The sequence below is a fragment of the Pituophis catenifer genome, unplaced genomic scaffold (assembly GCF_029215685.1).
Source record: "Pituophis catenifer annectens isolate HBS135680 unplaced genomic scaffold, rPitCat1.0.hap2 SCAF_1, whole genome shotgun sequence".
NCBI lineage: Eukaryota > Metazoa > Chordata > Lepidosauria > Squamata > Colubridae > Pituophis > Pituophis catenifer.
The window spans coordinates 42,150,660-42,174,655 of NW_027256881.1; the positions used below are offsets into that span (position 1 = coordinate 42,150,660).

General features: G+C 34.5%; 1 protein-coding gene across 5 annotated transcripts in view; it reads right to left on the reverse strand.

Moving 5' to 3' along the window:
- Positions 1–782: 782 nt before the first annotated feature.
- The window catches only part of PPM1B (protein phosphatase, Mg2+/Mn2+ dependent 1B), a 92,746-nt gene continuing 69,532 nt past the window's right edge, over positions 783–23,996 (reverse strand). For 4 of the 5 annotated variants that reach the window (XM_070932361.1, XM_070932359.1, XM_070932360.1 and 1 more), the window contains exons 5-7: positions 17,092–17,203; positions 12,917–12,974; positions 6,125–7,121 (exon numbers count right to left, since the gene is read on the reverse strand). In XM_070932361.1, coding sequence (XP_070788462.1) covers positions 6,840–7,121; positions 12,917–12,974; positions 17,092–17,203 — 452 coding nt within the window. In that variant the 3' untranslated portion in view covers positions 6,125–6,839. Of the gene's footprint in view, positions 5,534–6,124; positions 7,122–12,916; positions 12,975–17,091; positions 17,204–23,996 lie in introns of those variants that run through there. The other variant, XM_070932363.1, reaches the window with a different exon arrangement.

Consider the following 23,996-nt stretch of genomic DNA (forward strand, 5'->3'; position numbering starts at 1 on the left):
AACTCCATTCAGAAACATTAGGTTCTACCCAGTGTGATAAAAAACTATGTAAAACAAGGCCCTCCAGCTACATGGCTGGAGACTAACCATTCTTCTGATCTTTGGGAATAATGAGACAAGAAGTCCGTTGCCATTGTACATCTAACAACTCTTGTCCTTTTTTTTTTTTTTTTGAAGTTTGTGTTATGTGTGCAAATGACTCTCACTTTCAATCCTGACAATTAGACCAAGTACTTGGAATAACCTTTGAGTATAGCTACATGGATACGAATGAGCTTCTGATGAGCTGCCGTTTTAGTTAAGTGTTTGCAAAGTCTCTAGTCATTTCAGCTGCTCAGAATATGAGTTAGTTAAAAGCATCTTTGTTTGCAACTGCCTAATTATCTGTGCTCTGATAAGCTAACTTCATTAATTTAGTAATCATTTTCATGGACTTTTTGTGAATTGATAAAGGAAGAAATAATGGTTTCCAGCAATAAGCATGTGAAAGTATTATCATTTATATTACATGCAAGGAACAGAAAAACAAATCATGTTATTTTTCAGAGCCACTAGTTTGCCATACGTTTAGCAGGCATTTGGGATTCATGCATTTGGGAATCTATGCCACTAACAACAATATTAAAAGAAATATCGGCGCTTCTGTTCCTTTGACAGTACATACCATATGCACAATTCAAATATAACATTAAATGGAATGAGTATTCTGTTCTATTTTTAGAATTGATTTGTTAAAATACTCCCAGTGTAAATTCAACACCACAAATAAAAAACAAGAACAATTATGATACAAACAGTATGTTTATACTTATGAACAGATTGACATGCACCAGATTCACACATTTACAGACACCCCAGGCATCATAGAATGTTACAGCTTCATCAAATGGAGGTTACATGGTTTTCTATGTAAACAGGATCTTTAAAAGATCAGTCTTCCCCAATTGGAATTGCCTGAATGTTTTGGACTAAATTCACAACATCATAATGGTTGCTTTGGCTGAGGGGAAAGGAATTGTAATCAAACACATCCAAAAGTTGATTGCTTGGAGAAAGCTGGACTAGATGTTAAAGTGATATTTACAGACCATAAAGAGCACAAGAAAGCAGCTGTAAAACATGAGGAAGCTATAGTGCCAGAGTAATGTTGGTAACAGATTAAGTTCTTTACAATGCCAAAACGAATCCTATTCAGTCAAAATCTTACATAAATCTGCCATTTACAGATTCCCATCTCATCTATTTAGAATCCATACAAAATCTTATTGTGTTAACTTGAATATAAACTTGATCTAGCTTCAATCTCCTCCTATGATCTTTCTTACAAGACTTCATTATAAAAGTTATATGGCAATTTTAAAATTAAAAAACCCAAATATTTATTGATCTGATCAGGTTTGTTTTTTCCATCAATATCAAAACCTAAAACAAATCATGCGAGAGGTAAGCCAGAACCTAACAGCTAGAATGGCAAATCTTTCACTTTATCCAGTACTAAATGATGGCTATTTGAAATCTAAACCACTTGAAAGTTGTTGTATTTGGCGATCAAGCAAATAGCCAACAGTTCGTCACAAAAATCTTTGTGGTTTTTATTAATGTAAATGAAAAGAAACTACTTACACTGGTATTGAAGGAACAAACCCACCAATCTTACACCATGAGATGCTGCACATCTTTTCTGCATAGATCATCTGAATTTCTAAGTGGGTTTGCACAGCTTGCAAGTTCATCAAGCAATTACACCTTTAATTAGCATGAAAACTAAATTTAATTTTCTGAGGATTTTTTGTTAACTTTTAAATAAAATACGAACAGCAGACTATATAATCAAGTTATTTTGTTACATTGATTCCTATTGATGGGACTCATTAGTCCCTGCAGTCTCTGCAGCATGTTACTAATAGCTTAAAACCAATTCAACTGGCAGTGGTATTAACAGGCATTAAGTAGAAAGGCTTAATTTGGAAGTAAGCTAAGATGTAGCCTAGGATCAACTTTCAATAGTCTACCAGTAACACACATGCCACTATGGCTGGCAGAACTTTGTTCTAAAGACAGATTAGCTGGGACTACTGATGTAAAACAAAGCCCAGCTTTACTCATCTAAATGCATCAAACTTGAGTCAAAGCCTCTTGCAGGGCATATTTCAAGTAAGTCAGTACTTTACATGAAATAGCAAAGTATCTATTAATTTAAACAGTGTTGCCATATGGAGTTTCAGGACAATAAGTATGAGTCTATTATAAATATATTTGACACGTTTAATTCCTATATTAAATTGCAGACATCATCAAATTATTGTTATAGTAACTGCTTTATTAAACAGTTTTCGCTGCATTTTTACACATTTCCTCATTGACTTCACCTACAAGATTCTGGCAATAAAGCTTACAATAGAATGACTATTTGAAGTAGGACATCTTAGTGAATAGATTAACTCTTCTGCAATGGCACCACCCATCCATATCTACTGGTTTGGAACTGTAGCATTTCTTTAGTGAATGGACAGGCTCTTTCCACTCATGGAAATGACTAGATTTAGCAAAAATAATTTCTACTGGAGAGAGGGAAGGTTCCCAATTCCCACTTCTTCTTTCAGCCCTTGGCATTATCTCCCTTTATATTGTGAAGTATTGCCTGACCCCTCAAAAATGGGAGCGGACCCAAGGAGAGGGGAAACTGATAAATATGATCATATCTCCTTCAGTATAGGAATCTTGTGACTAGTAATCTAGAATTCTCATTCTGGCATGAATACTTAAAGCGCATTTATTATTATTCTATACCCGATGGTGAACCTATGGCACGCGTAGAGCGCCCTCTGTGGACATGTGCGCCATCGCCAGCTGCTCTTCTGATTTCCAGCACGTGTGTTGGTCTTCGCGCGCACCGGAGTGCTGGAAACCCGAAGACCAGATTTTCTTTGGGTTTCCGGCGCTCTGGCACATGAGCATACATGCACGTGTCCTGGTTTGGGCACTTGGTGCCAAAAAGGTTCGCCATCACTGCTCTATACTTTGGAAAATTTTAACTGGAAAAGGAACAAGTTTACAGTCTTAGATACGGCAGTGTAAACTCTGGTTTCTATGATATTCATTAGGTATAAAGACTAGTTTTGACATGCAATAAAAAATCTTCAACTGCATGTTGATGCAAATGAAAATGGATCTAGCTCAGTTAATAGTATCTGGTCAACCATACTTCTTCTAAGGGTAATGCACTGAAATAGTGATAATTTAGTTCTTGTTTATTTTTTCACTATTAGAAACTCTTATTATTGTTAGAAATATGGTTAACTCAATAATTTGAATATCACATTTTTGAAAACTGTTCAGTACAACTGTAATTAGTACGAATTTGAGTTATTCCGTCAATGTGTTATAAAGCCCTGTTATCTTCTGAACATTCAATCCATATTCAATTCTGTTGAACTGTTTTGGATCCAATAAAATGTACAGATCTTAATTTATGCACTACATCTATTTGCACATTACTGATCTTGTTTAGCAACCTGTATATTACTGATGCATGATTGCTATTTGAACCCAAGCATTGCAATAAAGGCCCAAGTTCATTACTTCTTATAGATCATGATCACAATACACATACAATATGGAATTTCCTATTACAGAACTGAATAATTTTGTCTTTATTTTTCCACAAAATAGGGCCTCTCACCATTTTAGCAATCCTTTATTGAAGATAACAAGTTGGTTATGTTCACTGTATTGTATGAAACATCACAATATCATACTGGGAAGGTACTATCAGTACAGGATTAAACCAGAGTAGACAGTCTGAACAATAAACCATGTTGCATTCTTCGTTCCCTAGCTTTTAACAACCCCCAAAGGAAAATGAAACAAAAAAACAATAGGGACAAATACCTGTTAACATCATCATTTAAAACACCGTTTAACTTACGAGGCTAAAATCTAATGAATAAATAAAATATATTGTGGCAATAATCCTTTCTAGACCATCCCACTGCCAAAAAACTTTAAAATAAAACAAAATAAAAACATGACCAAATGTTTGGGAAATCTGGCCAGAGGCACCAGGTTATAAGAGTGTACAAGGATTTACACTCAAGTGTAGGTAAGGGGATGGGAAGGAAGGTTACAGAAAAATACCATGAATTTTATTTCACACAAAACCAGTTGATGACTGTCATTAGCTTAAACTACACACAAGGACAATTACATCCTCGTTTGAAACACAGTTTAAACAAATAGGAAAATGTTTACAAGGCATCCACAGCATGTAAGTCATGTACAGATGGATACATTCATTATTTCCCCTCCCCAATAGCTTTTATTTATTTTTTTAGATAAATACTCTTCTCCACTTTCAGCATTTAACTTGACTCAATACATGCACAACTCAAAAGAATTAAGAAAAAAAATAAGGTTATTGCAAAAATAGAATTAAACTAAGAATCTTCAAGTACCTTACATGACGGCCACTCTGTACCATGCCCATTGCTTATAAAATGAAAGGTCACTGAACCCATGAAAATATCTCTAATATTTTCTTAGATTTAAAATAGATAATTTTAGCTGTATTTATAGTAATCTCAAAGTGATAATTTGAACTTTGTAAATAATGCAAACAATTAAAAATTATACCCATATTACACAAGACCTCTCTTTTAAGCTGATAGAAATCAAAGGAAAAAAAACTATAGAAAACCACATTTAGAACAAAATCACAATTTACATTATAATAAAGGCAAATATTCAGCATTTAAAAAAACTCGCAGCAATGAGTGAGATGTCAAAGCAAATTACAACTAACCATAAATTAAGTTGTTTGGTTTAAAAAGATGTAGCAAGAGTTTAAAGATGTGTTATACACATGCGTAAAATTTGTATTTGTTTAGATGCCTAAAATCTCCTTATATTATTGCCAAATACACTTTGTCTCAAGCAAGCAATAGGCAACATATCACAATTTGGACACTGTAGGGAAATCCTAACAGTCTGGTAATACAGGTAAAACTGGAAAAATTAAAAAAAAATACATCCTATAGCATATTGCCCAACTGAATGACTTCCAAAGCCCAGAGCTGTAAAAGATTTCCATCTTGGTAAGGTGAAATAAGTGTCTTGTTACAATTATTTGCACTCACGTGTGCACGTATTGTAAGTTTTGTTAAACATAGTGTCTTCAGGGTACAACTACAATCCCATGGTACTTTATGTACATTTAGTGAAGTGCTCCAAGCATTATTCCTTGGTTTTTAGGGCTCTGGCTCCATATTGATGTAGCCAATATGCCCAAGGCTGGTAAAAATACTGTAGTATAGGCAATGCTAAGAGTGGCAATATCAGAAAACACAAATATGAACAAATGATGGAAAATCCTAATAATTTCTTTCTGCCCATTTCACAAAATGTTGGAAATCCACCAGAATTTTTCCCTTGTATTGAAGAAAACTGATTAAAAGTTTTTCCCCCTTTTTTCAGATTCAAAAGCATTTTTAGTAGATCTGTAAGGCTACCACGGATCTTCTAGATCTCCAGCACCCTACAGGAAAAGAAGAGGAAAACTGTTAGTGCTATATAGACCTTAAAAAAAATAATATCCATATTATTCTGAGTTATTATATAGAGAAAGCATGCACAGATGATCAAGAAAACTCCATCTTCAGAGACTCAATCATTATTGTTCCACTCTCCCAGCCGTGTAATTTCAGTGGCAGGATCAAAAAAATATATTGTCAGGAAAAAAAACCCTAAATTCTGTAATCCTTATGACCACTCAAGTTTGCCTGTGTTTTCTGCTAGCTTGCTAGTTAAAATAAACTGCAGAAAGAGGAGTGAAATTTTAAATGAACATTTTAAAAATGGCAATGAAGGTAGGATTATATTCATAAAGTTAATTAAAAAATAAATTCACATTTTGGTAGTTATTATCATTTCTATATTTTTCAGTTTGTATACATAATATAAGGAAATAAGAAAAAACCTAAGGCAGAAAGTATTCACTAAATTTGTGTGTGGGGGGGGGAGAATTGTTTATTGTTTCTATTTATAGAATTTACTATATTAGGACAGAATAGCAATAAAGGTTATTAAAGCACCATGATTACTTAAAGAAAGTCAATATACATTCAGATTATTCCACATATTTTTATTTGATTGTAAACAATAACTCTAATAAACACTAATTGTCAGTACATTTTAGGCATTAGATACATAGTGCTATTAAGTGCATCCTGGATACATTTAGAAAATTGGGTACAATTATAATGTCCATACTATAGGCTAGCAAAACACAGGACAACTTAAATGGCTAAAATTAACATGCCTTAACTTAAACAGACAAATGTGTCTTTGACATGAATTATCTAGAATTCAAATACAAACGTGCAATATTTACATCATTGTCAATCATGGAAAGTAAATTATAATTCAACAAACTATAAATGATGGATTCAGATGGCAATTTTAGGCTTCTCCAAAATTTTAAGTTAGGTTCCCCCCCACCAGCACAATGGCCAAGGTGACATTCCTTTTAGATATCAAACTCTAATCCAATACTACTGATATTTAAATTCATCAAATCTAAGAACACAGATGCTGTGCTCTTTTCCATATAGGCAGAAGGCAAGCAGTGACAGTGCTGTTAAAACTACATTTTATAATAGCTAAAGTTCCCAGAAAGAACCCCCTACATATGCAGAATGCCTCTTATGCATGTAGCCAGTACATATAAAAATTTAAAAATCTAACTTACTAAGACGTAACAAATATGGAGAAAGCAAGACATTATAAGAACTAAACAATCAGCAACTGTGAGGAAAATGAAGGCATCGTATCATTTCATCATATTATTCATCACTCATTTCTGAATCTTCATTAGGGCTCTGAGTTTCAGCACGCTGGTGCTCACATTTTGCTTTAGAGTCTGTCTCTTGATTATTTGATGCATCTGAAGTTGAGGTTGTAGCTGATTCAGCAGAACTTTCTTCTCCCTGAATTTTAGCTAGCCTGTAACTAATGAGCACATCTTCCAGAAGGTGGCGGTAGTTTCCCCTATGAGTAACTCTCACTTGCCTGAGAGCTTCTGTCAATTTTCCCTGTGTTGCAACTTCTGCAGCTTTGCCATGGTCCTTATTTAAGATTGAATACCCCAGAATCAGTAGTTGAACTAGGATATTTCTAAAATCTTTAATACATTTGACAAACTATTAAAAATGGTAAGTGCGGGTTTCTAGTAAGCCACCTTTCAAGCAATCTTAGTCCCCTTTGGCAAAAAGTTATTTGAGAGTTAGGATTTTAAATAAGTTAATAAAATAACAAAAGTATGGAAAGGTATTTTCATATTAAGTTCACCAATAGCTATGAAACTTAGATGACTGGACATAATTTGCAATTTAGATGTTCAAAGTAAAGACATTGTATAACTCCTACTTTTATTGTTCTATATATACCGGTAAGTACTATATAAATACTTATAATATGTAAGTTATATATTATGTTTTAAGACATAGCAGTATATTCAACAGGTTGTGAACAGCTTAACTAAAATGCATGTTACTTTTTACCTTTACTTTACCTTTTAAGTTTTTGCCAATCGACTTAAAACTGCCAATGGAAAGTTTGCTGCCACATATACTGATTAGAATATTATGTACTACTTTCTAAGTATATTCTAAGCAAACTCATACTCCAAGCATGAGCTAATGGGCTGATCTCCAAACAAATTCTAGAGCAAATATAAAAGAAAAATCCTAAGTAGTTCCATGCTTGATTCTATATGCTTTTAAGGTATGAGTTTTTTCTCAAATGTTAACTCAGCTTTGTCCAATACACATAGGTACAGATAATTTAGGGTCAACCTCCCCTCCAACCCCCCCCCCCAAGTCTTCACACAACACATAAAATATAGAGTAATATCATGTAGTATGCTAATATAATCTAAGATAGCTTTTCAAAGAGTCTAGTCCAATGGTTCTTAAGCTTTTGTTCACCACAGACTCCATTTAAATATCTTTTGTGGCCACCGACTACCAGGACTTAACTCAAGATTTAAATTATAACATTTCTTTAAGTCTTCACAGTTCCCTATGTGATGACATTGTGCCTCCCCCTCCAGCCCCGAGTCTGCAGACCACAGGTTGAGACCCACTGGTCTAGACAACTTATTATTCAGATCAAAGGCTCAAAATCATTATGTGTTTATACATAAGATATTAGGGGAGGTGGGAGAAATAGTTAGAAAGAACTGCTGACTTCATGTCCTATTTGTGGACTTTCCAAAGACATATAGTTGTATGCAAAAGAGCATATCGATGTATACTTTGTGCTAATCTAAGATCCTTTTGCAGATTATCAAGAATATGTGTTAATACATAGAGCAGACAGCAAATTATCTTATCAGAAACTTTAAATAAAAGAAATCCCAACTGAATTATGTGAAAAAGAAAAACTTTGTTTCTGTATAACTATATCCTCCTTTTAAACTATGTTCTTCAAATTTGTCCAGTCCTGAGAAACTGGTGACAGTTTAGGTATGGGGATATAAATGATTTTTCCCCTTGAAATTCATTCTGTCATCTTTACTTAAGGTATACTCAGATTCTAACCAAGCAAGACACTTATCAGTAGTTTTTATTATATAAAGATGGAAGTATCATAAATGGAAGTATAAATCATGTAGAAAGAACAAGAACTATTTTAAAAGCAAAAAAAAAAAAAGCTAAGGAATTCAGAACTTCCTGCTACCCAGCCTCATCCTAGAGCAGGAATGTCAAACTCACGTCATCACGGCAGTGTCACGTGACGTATCGAGACTTTCCCCCTTCACTAAACCAGGTGTGGGCGTGGTCAGCATGTGATGCATCTGGGCCACAGGCCGGGAATTTGACATTCCTAGAGTTTCTACCAAGCTCAATGAAATACTGCTTGGTGGCAGAGTGTTTAGAATGCAGTACTGCAGGCTACTTCTGCTGTCTGCAATTTGGCAGTTCAAATCTCATCTGGCTCAAGGTTGACTCAGTCTTCCATCCTTCCTCAGTAAAATGAGGACCCAGATTGTTGGGGGCAATATGCTGATTCTAAACCGCTTAGAGAGGGCTGTAAAGCAATGTGAAGTCGTATATAAGTCTAAGTGCTATTGCTATATCTGACAGGTATTGATTAGGAAAAGTTTAGAAGAAAAACTGAAAAGAAAGTTTGCAGTTCTTGCCTACACAATCCTCTTATTTACAGTACTTATCTGGAGCAGCCAACCTTCTCCAGCATGACAACTGCATCATTTCACATCCTGGTTCTAAATAATGCCATTAACACCAAACTTCAAAAGCACCCAGTATTGAATTACCAGTAAATTTTGAAATATGGAACATTAAAATATAAATGTATAATTGCAGACAGCAAATGAGCTTATGCTACTTTTGCCTAGGATACCCAAGACCACCAGAAGAAAGATCACAGCTCTGTGATCAGAGTACCATGAGTGACAAGGTAAGGGTTTTCTCAGTGGTGGTTTCCAACTGAAAAGTCCTCCCTAGAAAGGCATATCTAGGATGTTATTATTATTTTTATTTTCAATTCATAAGGACTTTTACTGTTATCTCATACTGATGCCACCATGCAGTGGTAAAATTGATCTTATTTCTACTGTTTTCCTTTCTGTTGTCTAGGTTATTGTTTTACAACACATGCATGTCTGTATCAATATTTTTAATATTTATTTCAAAATGTCCACTTGATACTGACTCTAAGCAGCATTAGGAAAACTGCATATAAGGTCTGTTTCAATTGATAATATTGAATCCGTGTAATATTAGGAAAGATACTTTTATGCAAAATTTGAATGACTGCTGCTATACAATTACCAGATTTGGTATAAAGATAGAGCCTATGCTCCATGTTAGAAAAAAAAAAATGAAATAAACTGCAAAAACATGGTATGTAAACCAACTAAAAATAGAAGGCCGATCTTCTTTCATTAAAACTGAACTAAAACTGAAGTGGACCTGTTTTCTTCTTACATGCAATACTGACACCACAATTACCATACAATTGCCAGAACCCAGGGTGTTCTTCAAGGTATGAATTTTACATCTAGTATGATGTTTTGTATTGTAACACTTGTCTGTAATGTAAGCTGCAAAATTTCACAAAGTTGCATAATACTGATATATAACAAGCTATAGAAACAAAAACAAGATTCCTAAGATATGAGTAACATTTTGTATCAATGAGAATAACTAAATAGAACACAATTTGAGCACTTGACTTGGTATTATTAGTAAAAATATATTAAATGTTACGGGGAAATATTTAGCAATATAGAAGTATTTGTAAATGCTTGCTTTATGGATTGATACTAATCTTCATTCTGCACTGATATTATATCTTGCAAACTATAATAGATTATAAAAATAAATGGGACAAGTAAACTGTAAGTCAATTTAGCAACAAAGGCAAAACTTTTAATGCTTAAGAATTCAATTTTAGATAGGGAAATACACTACATTATTTAAGTGTGGGTTAAATCCACACAACAAGCTAAATTTTAAAGCCTTTAAAAGCCTGAGAAACCTGCAGTTCTTCCCAATTTTCATTGGGAAAACCTGCACTACTTCTTCACCTGTGGCAATTTACAAGAAACAGAACAGAGGAAAACTCAAAAGGCCTTTCTCCCAACCACTACTGTGTGACAACACATAAAAGCAGATTCAGAAGCTACCAAATGAGTTCAAAATATTATCATATATTATATAAATGAGAAGTTAAATTACAAGAAAGAAATCTATTGCTGATTTTTAAATTTAGGGAGAAAACAAATTTCGGATTTAATTTTAAGCACCTCTAACAAAAAACAGTCTACCTAGAACCTTGGAGAGTCAGTGCTCTAATATAGACAAAATCTGTACTAGATTTACTAATGTAGGCCATTTCCTACATTTCTGCTATGTTCATGTCAGTACTGAGAACATAACTGTTGGTGAATATTTCTGATATAAAAATGCATACACGTGTGTGTGCCTGTATGTATATATATATGTGTGTGTGTGTATGCATTTCAAGTATCAAATATATGAATCAGATATATCAGATATATAGTTTTGATTTACACATTATACTAGATTGGTTTATTTAATCATAGTTAGTTAGTTAGTTAGTTAGTTAGTTAGTTAGTTAGTTAGTTAGTTTACTTTATTGTCATTGCACCTCGTACAACGAAATTAAATGCCATCTTCAGTGTGTAGATCAAGCCACAACTGGCTTGGTTCATATAATGCGAAGTTGGCTTCATATGGTATACTAAATAGCTAAATAACTTCTATTATAGGTTATTGTGATGTGTGAACCTACCATTTATTCTGGTGCACAGAAAAGAAAGAAAAGTCTCTGCACGTTTCAACATGAAAGTAGGTATCCTAAACACATTCTCTTAGGAAGTTGTTTCACTTATATAAAACATGACTGATTGAATATTAAAAGACATTTACATTTCAATTTTGCTGAGTTCAACAACAAAACTCCTCTACGCATGACTCATTTTAATTAAGCTGTTCAGTCTAATAGCTTTTTACAAGCCTTTAAAAAAGATATATTTCACTATGCTATTTCACCACTTCAGTAATCTACTTATTAAATGATTTCAAATCTATATATAATATTTAGCTGAACTTATTAGAAGGATTTAGCAAAGTGAAATATTTAGCAGTATCTCTGATTCTGGCAACTTCTAAGCATGTAGTCTTCAATTTCCAAACTTCTCAATAATGATGGCACTAGCTGGGAATTCTGGTCACTGGAAATCCACACACCAGAAAGTTCTCAATGCTGGAAAACAGTGTCTACAGAAAAGGCTGACGGTAGCAACCAAAATCACACATACATGCATAATACTCTAAGTCTTTGGGTTCAGACTATTTTGCTGAAGCTTTAAACATCAAATAGCTCAAAACAAAACTCCCTATCAGTTGGAAATTTTAAACATTAAAGGACTGAACAATATAAAGGGAGCTTGCTGAACTTTGAAAGGAATTATGAATGGAGGCTGACTTGGCCCAAACCTGAAGCAAGAAATTCAAGTGTTCAGAACAAATTATACAGAATCTCAAGATTAAAGGTCTGTGATACTGCAAGGCACTATAAACTACAACAGAACCCAGAAGGTTTCTGCTAGATCCATACTGATGCTATAATTTTAATGTAAACCTCTCCCTTTGCTTCAGATAATTTGACAGTGTTTGGCAAGCGGTAGAGCATATAATTTGTATCTTACTGAAGATGGGGCTGTAGCTATACTATCCAGAACATTCAGAATGATTATTATGAATTTAAAGTCATAATTGATATAATTGGTTCTATTTAGCATAGGCTATTGAAAACAAAACCTAACTAGAGTTTGAAAAATAAACAGATCATCCAAGATTGAATGACCTACTTAATGTTTATAGATCAAGCACAGTATCAAACCTTGTGTGCATTCTCTCCCTTATTATTCCCAAACAGAAACCAGGATTTCAGTTTAATAAATGTGGCCTCAATAATAATCCTGTCTGCCTGTCTGTCTATCTCTATCACTGAAAAAAATAAATCAGTATCTAGCATGAAGACTAAGAAGATTAAATACTGATTTGGCAAAGTAGCCCTTAACATTAGGGTTATATTATATGTTCCTGTATCACAAATACATTGCAAAAATGAAATAAAGTCCTAAAGTAATGTTATATGGCTGTCTTGTGGTTTGAATGAAGCCACAACCATTTATATTAAAATATCTGTAGTACAAATCATTTAGGGTCAACTTTTACCTTTAAGGAATTTCATTAGCATAATGATCTTGAGTACTTGTAAACCCAAATATAAACCGTTCCACGTAAAGATAGATTACAGTTTAACTGCATCAGGGAAAGCTGGCAATCAAAGATGACGTACTTACCCCCTCATTCTCTCTGTGTGGGTTCAGCCTGTTATAAACAGCTTCAATAATATTTCTCCTAAACAAAGACAACATTTTAAAATTACATTGTGAATAGTTTGCATAAAACAAATATTTTCTTAACAAAAAGTGGAGAGAAGAGAAAAAAATCTACACTCAGTTTCCCCAGCAACATGAGAAGGAACCCAGCCAATGGATTGGAGGAGCAGCGTACTGGAAAATAGGTCCTATGGTATCAGATGATGAAGAGCAACAGCAGGAGTGTTATTGCAAGCATGCCCCTCCTTGCAGGATTCCCAAAAATATCTTGGTTACCACAGCAGTAAGTAGAATATTCTTTTACAGATCTTGGTACTTTATTTTATTTTACTTAGGCTACTTAAACTATGAGACTCCAGGCAGCACACAATAGACAAAGAAGCATCACACATAAAAATGAAATAATGCATTAAACTCAGAAAACAATGATAAATAGAACTGAAAACTTCAACAACTCACCACTGTGACTCTGCTCAACCTGACCCCAAAGCCTGGAGGAATCACCAGGATTTTACCCACCTTCCTAGAAGTCTGGAGGGTTGGGGGCAATTATATGTCCTGGGGAGGATCACTCCAAATGGCAGAGGTCGTCAGAGAAGACAAACTTCCTGGGTCCCACGCAATGATATTTTTTCAATGAAGGAATCTGGAGTGTGCCTTCTTTGTAAGAACTTATGGGATGGGCAAACTGTCAGCTTTGGAAGCCATATTAGGCCGGAAGCTTCCATGCTGCCACCTTCTTATGTGTGGGAAACATGACAGCAGACAGCCCCATAAATAATCCATTCCTGTACCAAAGCTGTGTAGGGTTTTATAGAGGATAATCAGCACATTGAATTGCACCAAGAAGCCTACTGAGAGTCAGTGTAGCTTGTGGAGTAGAGGTGTTATGTGGGCATAATAAGAAATATCTTTAAATGGTACGGTAGATGGTAGTCTGGAGATGTACATATTTACTCATTTTAATGCTTAAATAACTATTTATTTATTTATTATTTAATTAATTTATTTATATTGCTGCCTATTCGCCCATGGCGACTCAAGGCGGCTTATAGAGTATAAAACCATATTTAAAACAATAAAACTAATAAAAAGAATCAAATAAATTAATATAGTATAATAAAACCACCCCCACCCCGGCAACAAGAGATCACACAAGCCATTTAATGGGCTCCATCCCACTCTAGGTTCCCCAGGTCCGCTGGCAGAACCAGGTCTTCAGCACCTTCCAGAATAGTATTAGAGTGGGGCCGTTTTAATCTCTGGGGGAATGATGTTCCAGAGAGAGGGAGCCACCACGGAAAAGGCCCTTCTTCTGGGTCCCACCAGGTCCCATCCCCTCAGGGATGGGACCCGCATCATTCCTTGTCTCCCCGCTCTGATGGGTCGGATAGATGTGATGGCAAGAGACGGTCCCTCAGATAACCTGGTCACAAACCATGAAGGGTTTAAAGGTGACAACCAGCACCTTGAATTGCACCTGGAAACAAATCGGCAGTCAATGCAGCTCCCGCAGCATATTACATAGAGTAATACTCTGCAGGATATTACATACAGTATATAGATATTATGCACTCTTGTTTTAGTGTTAATCTTCACATCTGATATGACCAAGGGAAAAACATTCTGAAAATAGCCAGCTGTTTATATAGTTTATGGAAACTAAAGAAATAAAAATGAATGAGATATTTTGGCAGAAGCATTAGTTATTGAATTTCTCTATAAGTATTGCTGGAAAAATGTGCAATATGTTATTCTGGCAAGCATCTTGGCCAAATGAAAAATACCTTGGATTTCAATTCTTGTGCAAAGGTTTTGTATTAAGTCAGAAAAAGACCATTTACATCGAAGTTTTTTGTTTACTAAAGTGGATCCTACCAAATTTTGCTAGAAAATTGAGACAATGCAGAACTCTATGGTACTGGACTACATCTACTCCACCCAAACTAAAGATAATTTACTCAGGCCATTGCTTTTTTAGAGTATGCATTTCATTAATTACAAAAAAACAAAACAAAACCCTAAAATATTTTGTATCTACTTGCGTAAAAATAACAATTAATGGAAAAAATCCTGTTGAGATTATATTTTAATACATTCAAAAAGTTGAGACTGGCCAAATCAACTGAATAAAAATTCAAGCTGTACATACATGAACAGTGAACAAACAAAAAACCCCCGCAAAAATTAAACAAATTATTCACAAGCCACTGTCCAGAGTCAAACATTATTACTAAAGCATGTATATCATTTTGTAATTAAATCTTAACTATTTATCATATTTCAGTGTTTTCCTATATTTTTATTCTCCAAATTTCAAGTCTTAAGTACGCCATGAAAATACATTAAAATGCGGGTAGTCCTCCAGTTATGCCAATAATGGGGGCCAGAATTTGTTACTAAGTAATGTGATCATAAAGCATGACATCATATGATTGCATTGCTTAGCAATGTTGCTATTAACTGAATGGCGTTGGTCGTTAGGAGACGATACACCCTGATCCAAGCCATTCCAGCTTGGTTTCTCCTAGTCCTAAGCCTCAATAAAGTAAGGTACTGCTTTCCTCTTCAAGTCCCCCCAACCTGCCTATCTCCCCCCCGCCCCATCTCTCCCCTTTTGGTCATCCTGTATAGTGATATTCTTCCCTGGCGGTGGCAGCTCTGGGGCTGAAACAGAAAGATGGTTACCCACCACTGAGCACTACCTCAAGCACACATTCTGGCCAGCCATCCCAGCACAAAGCACAAGCCACTCCCACCACCCAGCAATCTGCAGGCTCTGCCATGCCCAGCTGACTTTTGTCATCTTCATCCCACTACTGAGAAGCTGCACCCGGATTAGCCCTATGCCAGCCAGCTGCTGACTTTTGCAGGCCTTCTTCCAGAGGCCACTTGGACCATTCTCCGCATAGCATACATTGTTCTCCTAATCCTTCGGAAAGCTTCTGAGATCTTCCAAAGCATCAAAAGACAAGGCATGCAATTCGGAGGAGGATGGATATGGCCTGCTCGTGCTGTTTCAGAAGGCCTCAGAAGACTTCTGAAACATCATGAGAACGGCATGCACTACTTGGAGAAATTACATATTATTTTGGAGAATGGCACAAGCAGCCTCAGGAAGAAGGCCTGGTGCATCCAGCAGCTGCCTCGCATAAGGCCAGGTTGGGTGTGCAACAGCAGCAGGAGGAAGATGGTGATGGTCAGCTGTGTCTACCAGAGCAGGCTGGCACTTTGTACTATGGTGCAGTTGTGGCTGACTATGGTGTATGGTTTGTGGTGGCACTCCTCAGTGGCAGCGGGGCTGGAGCTGAAATAGGGGCCTGGAGGGGGTGGTGGTTTGGCTGAGACAGAAGTCCTTGGACCTCTTCATCAGCCCCTATGCTGCTGCCACCAAGTGCTGTTGTGTGGGACAACCAAAAGGGCAGCGAGAGAGAAGGACACAGGTGGGTGGGAGAATTTGTAAGCAGGTGGGCTGCCAAGCACCCAAATTTTTATCATTATCATTTATCATCAACTGCAGGGCACTATAATGTCATAACTTTGGGGACGGGGCGTTAAGTGCCATTCGATGCTGCTGAAACTTTGAACAATCACTGAACAAATTATCATTAAGATAGCACTACATCTAGAGCAAATTCACAGAATTATCTAGCCTGAAGCATTTTAGAATGAAAAAACTGAAAAAACAGTTAAGACTAAACAGCTCCAGATAGCAAAATTTTATATAAAGTTAACAGCTCTTGTCATCTTGTTCCCGATATATTATGCTACATGCAAAAACACAGGGAGAACATTCAGTAATGCAGTTACACAACTGTCATTCTGAAATGCAATTCCTAGAATTACAGCTATTTCTACTGAATGACCAGATCTATCCTGAAGGTCTCTGGGTAGGGTTAGCAGACTATTTCACTGAGCTGCAGAACTAATAAAAAGTGATGTTGGTCTTGGAGAAAAGATCAGAGAAAAGTAGTTGTTAATTGTAAACTGAGGCATGAAAGAATACATTTAAATCTACAAAAAGTTATATGATCATACTAATATTTGAAGACAATAAATATACATACCTGCAAAAAAACCCCCACAAATTTATTTCTGTTCTATATAGTCAAAGAATTTTGTGTATTTTTACTTACTTGCCAGCTAGACCACCTCCTGGTGGCAAATTTGGGATATTCTCTGCAGACAAAATGCGCATAACTTGAGCAAGGTCAGGCATTCCTTCTTCACCCGACTTCTCCATAATTTCTAGTTAAAAGAAAGTTCTTAAATTATTAAAAACAAGCAGCATATCCAGAAAACTGCACATTTGATTGTGAAAATATCCAGCATAAACACAATTCAGGACAGACATACTGAAGATATACATTTACAATGGTTCAAAATGTATATAGATTTCATTTAAAAAAATAAAAGCAAAAACAACAGACAACTTTTAAATGTCAGCATCAGTCTCTTTAATGTTGATTTTGAACCTAACTATCGAGATCACAAGATGACTGCAACATATTATCTCTAAAGGGAAACAGTAATTGTATTTGTTTTACTACTAGGAAACAACTCCTGATACGTTTAATAAAGTCATGAATTTATCCCAGAGAAATTCAAAATAAAAAAAAGAATAAAATGACTGCTAAACTTCTGCTAATACCCAGGAAGGGTATTAAAAACCTTAAGCCTTTTAATGAAAATTGGTTAGACAGAAAAGTTCTTATCAGAGTCCTGTTTTTTGCTACCATGGACTAATCCCGCTTTCCTCTTTTAATATAAATATTACTATTTCATGGTTTACATTAGGAAGAAAAAAAGCCCATATAATTTTTCATGACTGAAGAAGGCCCGTTTCCACAATCTGAATTATCTCAAATGAATGTCAGGATTTTCTCAAATCTTATGCTTCACCAAAATTCAATTACGATGAAATACATTTGATTACAATGGAATCATGATCTCTTTCATGCAATAAAATATATGTAAAATATAAAATATATGAAAAAAATGTTTAATGTACCATAGAGTTGTTTTTGAAAAATAAAATGTATAACTCAGATGCCATTTTGATTATTTCAATTTAACTTATTAGTTTCTAAACAAAAAAACTACTATTGGACTAATATCCATACACAATTACTCAGAAGTAAATCCTTCTATTCAGCAGAGCTTACTTCAACTATCCAGGATTCAAGTTGCTGCTCCAAACAATCTATGATCCTAAATAAAACTATATGGAATTAATCGTTTTCAAATACACAATCTTTAAATTTCTGAGTTCTAGTTTTTGCTTCTATCAGTAGCCTGTAACAGATGCCTTATCTTACATCTTCAGGGCTAAGTATTTTTTTTTGCAAATCTAACATGCCTGGATTTTTGATCTACCGAATTTCATTTATCTAAAACAAAAATGCTGTTCACATAAAAATGCTGCTTCACAATTTACAATCCTTCAGATAATGAGTTTCTTCTCCCAGCAATTTCCACTGACCAAATGAGACCCTCAGAACTCTCTCCCCATCTATAAGCCCGCAAATTTTAGGGTATATGTTCAGGAGAGCTCTCCTCCAGAGTAGAACAGAGAACTGAAGGACAAGGACAAAGTCAAGTTATATTAACAGAAATATACTTGTACAATTCTTGTTTATATCTCCATAATTCCTTTCTACCTTCCCAAGGAGTATCTTACTCTATTACCCTTGCACAAACTAGTTTAAACTAATCTAATCTTACTTATAACTTGGTTAGATGGCCAGAGGTTGGAAGAATATTAAACAGAAAAAAATTGTTTCTCAAGTTTTTTTTTTTCTTGTATATATGTTTTGAAGATCTTTTCGATTGCATGTCGTACCAAAAATCTTCTATAGTCTTTCTAAATGTAACATGACATCCCATTGCCAATCCATCTCAACTATATGAACCTTAAAAAGCCTGGAAACAAGGATAACCGGAAGAAGCTACTTTAACAAAAAGTAACTTTTTAAGACAAAAGCCAATGTTGTTTTTTTAAATCACTCTGTCATTCTCATCCCCCAATTTAAAAACCAAGTAAACGAAGAGCTTTATATCACGAAAAGAATATATATAAAACTTAAGTTAAACATGGATCAGATCGAGAAATTTCCACAACCAAAAGAAATGTAATCAATATTTTTGCTTGTTCTTGAAAACAAGTATTTTGTTTCAGTGCAAAAATAAAGGAATATTTTCTTTGTTCTTTCATCTGGTTAAGTGATTATCCAATTGTACAAAAATTTGTAAGTTCTGATATTCAGAAATTGACTTTGCAAACTTACTAATGAAAATACATTTTCGATTATTATTTTGTTTCATATAAAGGTTTAGATAACTACTCCATAATTTAATTTCTAATGCTTAGAAATTAAGCATTCTAGCTGATGTAAAATGGCAAGGTGCTGTTCCAGTTAATCAAATTTCAGGCTGCGTAATTAAAAAAACCACAGACTTTGTCAAAGGGCAGAGTTTGGATATTTATTAGAATCAGAAGAAATGTGAAAATGAAAGAAAGGAGAAAGGGAAAATAAGACTTGTGTTCTTCTGTATTCTCTTCAGTTTTCTTTATATTCTTCTATTCTTGAAATAAATATTCCTTCAATATTCTAACTCTCATTTCTTGTCAAGTATAAGTCACTTAAAGTTGTTACAGTTCATCCAACGTACAGGACATTGAATGACTTGGGCAATTCCTGTGGGGAAAAAAATCAAAAGCAGCACACATAGTTTGAAAAAAAGATGGGTAACTTATTTTGTTGAATACTTGGTTTAACTTTATTAATGAAATTGCATATAGAATTTGGCCTTTTTATTAGTTACTGCATATAATTCTGTGTATATTTTGAACACCCTAGCTCTTAAAATTACTAGTTTATTCCAAGATTTTTAAAAAACCCAAAGGGTCAAATGATAGGTATTGAAATACCTAAGCAATCTTTTTAAATTAATGTTACAGGCTCTGTTAATTTCCTGAGACAAAAACTGCTGATTCTAAACACAGCATGTGCAACATTTAAATTTTGTGAAATCTTTAAACAGTTCATTGTTCTGAGCCCAACTGGAATAGATCCATCTAAACTGGCACTGGGGAGTCATGAAAGTGGTTTCTCTAGGAAGTTCACTAGTATAATATACAAATTCACAGGTTCCAGCTCCCCAAATCCTGTAGCGTCTCCAGAGTCCCTCTAGTTTAGTTTAGTTTAATTTGTCATTGCACCTCATACAACAAAATTAAATGCCATCTTCAGTGTACATTATAAAAATAAAACACAAACACACATCCTTCACATTCTATACAACTGAATTGAAAACCCCTGATATTGCATTAATATTGCACTATACAGTAGAATTCAATATGGTTACTGCCCTGGGATAGAGGCTGTTTTTCAGCCTATTTGTCCTTGTTTTTATTATCCTGTACCATCTGCCAGATGGTAATAGTTCAAAAAAAGGGTGCCCAGGATGAGATGGATATTTAAGAATGTTTTGAACTTTCTTTCTTTTTTAAAAAAATAATTTTTATTGAACATTTTTTTAATACGAACAAACAAACCTACAAACAAAAAAACAAAAATAGATATTTACATCTTCTTTTCAACATCTTCGCATCAGTAATCTATATTTATACATTTTCTCTTTCTTATCTTAATCTATCTCTTATACATATATTCCTAGTATATCATATATATATTTTCTCTTAAATCTAAATATTTTATTTACATTTAACATAAACAGGTATCTAGTTTCCTTTCCACAATTTATATCTTCCAATTTGTTTCCATATTTCTCCACCTAATTTAACCATTGTTTAGTTTTCTTTTGTGCCTTTTTTTCTTTATCCCCTTTCTCCTCCAACCATTTATACCTTTTCTCCCAGACTAAGTAATAATCTGTTTCATCTTTTTCTTGGATCTCCTTTGTGAGCTTATCCATTTCCGCACATTCCATAATTTTTCTAATCACCTTGTCTTCTGATAGTATGTCATTGTTTTTCCAGTTTTGGGCGAAAACTATTCGGGCTGCTGTCAATACGTGAATAATTAAATATTTTATTTCTTTTTCATATGGCCCGGTAATTATTCGCAGTAAGAAAGTTTCTGGCCTCATTTTTATTTGTTGATTTATAATTTCTTCTATTTGTATTTTAATTGTTTGCCAAAATTCTTTTGCCTTCTGGCAGGACCACCACATGTGATAATAAGTTCCTTTTTGATGTTTACATTTCCAACATAGCGGGGAAGTATTTGGAAACATCTTTGCCAATCTGGCAGGTGGGAGATGCCACTTATAAAACATTTTATACATATACTTTCTTTTTTTTAATTTTTATTAAACAAACATTAAAAACATTGGACAGTGTGACCATACCAGTCTTGTCATATCCATACATATTTTTAACATAACAAATATAATTACTATTAAAATACACTATTTTGTTCTTATATACATATCCCTTGTCCTCATTTACATATTTGTCTAAATATTATCCAGTATCCATTTTACAAACTCTAATTCTTTTTTGTTCCAACTCCTTTTCTCCTTTCTAACCATTGGTACACTTTATTCCAAATTTTATAGTATTCTGTTTCGTCCTTGTTTTTGAGTTCTAGTGTCAGCTTGTCCATTTCTGCACAAGTCAAGATTTTTTGAACTTTCTTAAGGCAGTGGGAGCTATAAAGCTCTTCTAAAGATGGGAGAGGGCAACCAATGATCCTCTGGGCAATGACGTTAACCCTCTGGAGTGTTGTCCTATCTGCCACTTTACTGCAGGTGCAGTAAGTTAAAATACTCTCTATGGTGCAGCAGTAGAAGGTCACCAGCAGTTTTTCATTCAGTTGTTGTTTCCTGAGAAGTCTCAGGTAGTATAATCTCTGCTGGGCCCTTTTGACCAGTGCTGCAATGTGAGTGTCCCAGGTCAGGTCCTCTTTTATGCTAACACCCAGAAACTTAAAACTGGCCAATTGCTCCACTCGGTCTCTATTGATAGTTGTTGCATCTGCAATACTTAATATAACAGAAAGGTATTTATTAAATACATCTGCAATAATCTTATTATAATTAAAGTCAATAATATTTAATTTAAAGTAAAATAAATTTAACTGTTATCATAGCCAGAACTCCACTTTGAAGAGCAATCTTTGATATGCCAGTCAAAGACCAACGTTACGCCTATGACTGCCTAATAAACTCCAACATTACGTTCAATTATTTAGTATTCAGAGGGTTACTTGTGAGTTGTGCTCTACAATATGCCCCCTTGCATGGATTTTAAAGAACTACAGGCTACAAAAAACTCAGGTGCCATGATCAGAATAGAAGAACAGGAGTTTATCCTTGGCAACATCCTTCAAATAATAAATCTCGTCTTAAATAGATTAGTATCAGAAAACAATAGTTCCCCACTGCCACTAAACTGGGGGAAAAAATCAGCCTCCAGGCTTGCTAGATAAAATATATGCTTCTTTGTTATAATGGTTTAAATGCATAGGACTTTCATACCAATAATCTTGAGCATGTTACTGAGGTTTCAATTTCTTAATACACAAGATACAGAAAATGATAATTACAGAAAGTGAAATCTCACTTAGTTCTGTTTATATTCTTCTTAACTAAGTTTATGAACATAATATATAAGTGAGTAATATAACCAGCTCCACTGTCAAATTTAGCCAGTTAGTGTACCATGTCACATAAATCAAGCCTACAATTGTTTTATAATAATCATGACTTCAATAAACCTGCTAAGTAAAGAATTTATAGTGAAAACAGGCAGCTGATATACGTGGCATATATTAAATGGGTCACTGTGGAGTTTCATTCTTTCCAAAGTTGAGAATACCTGAAAATATATTGGTTTTGTATGGAAATCTACAGCTATAATAAAATAAGTGATATTTTGTATCCTATTTGTAAATAGTTTTCCAATGCAAAAAATGATCTGAACAACAGATAATTTACTTAGAAGCTCTGTATGCAAGTAATATTAGAAAAAATGACTCATCTCACAGGAACAGAAAAGTTGCATGAATAAGGTCATTTCAGCAAATGCATTTTTCTTATTTATTTATATTTATTGTAATCAATTTGTATGCTCACCCAACTTGCAGTCACAAATCTGAGTGGTTAACACTAGATTAAAAACAAATACTGTAATTATATCCAAAGCTGAGCAGTAGTTAATGATTTCTTTCCACTGCATTCCTCATTTTAAATTAAAACTACTATACAAGTTAAATTGCTAATATAAATTACATATAAGAAGTAGAGTTATGATTAAGTGAAATTCATGAACACTTAAACAGGCACACTATCTCCCTAGTACGGTATATGTGAAAGATCAATCCATATGGAGAACAGTATTTATGGTAGGCTTTCCCTTTCATGTCCTCAAGTATACTGTACTATAACACTTACCATCTCGAACTACTACTGCCAGTAGTAGATGGTTGTAGTCCAACACTCCTGAAGGACACTACGTTAGATATGAGCTTGTTTAAGTCTCAAATACCCCATACTACGGGGAAGATCAAGGAGAGAGCTCTGTAGCATTAATCTTCTTGCCCATGAAAGAAGAAATATTATACTAGAAATTAGTCAAGTGAGATGAAGGTACACAAAAAGAACCGAGACGATAACAAGCTTCCCGTAATCTAAAAAAATGAGATGGCATAAGACAGAAAAATAGAAGAGAACAGACTACGCTTAAGAAAAGCTTTACAATGAGTATGAATTAAAGTAAGTGAAATGCAATATAGAATGAAAACAAAGAGCTGCAATATAACACCAGAGTCTGTTGAGTGAGAGGACGCCTAGAAATGCCATAAAATATATCAAACACCAAATTGTGATTGAGTTCTACAGGAATCTGTCTTGTCTTGTACCAATCTCTGCTGGTATGAACACTTTTTGCTCTCTTTGTACATCAATAGCACAAAGAAGTTTCTATAAGTATAACAGACTATGTTTCTGTTCCCATCCTGACATTTATATACTGAATACAATGATCTGTTCAGAAGAAGCTATGATCCCCAAACCC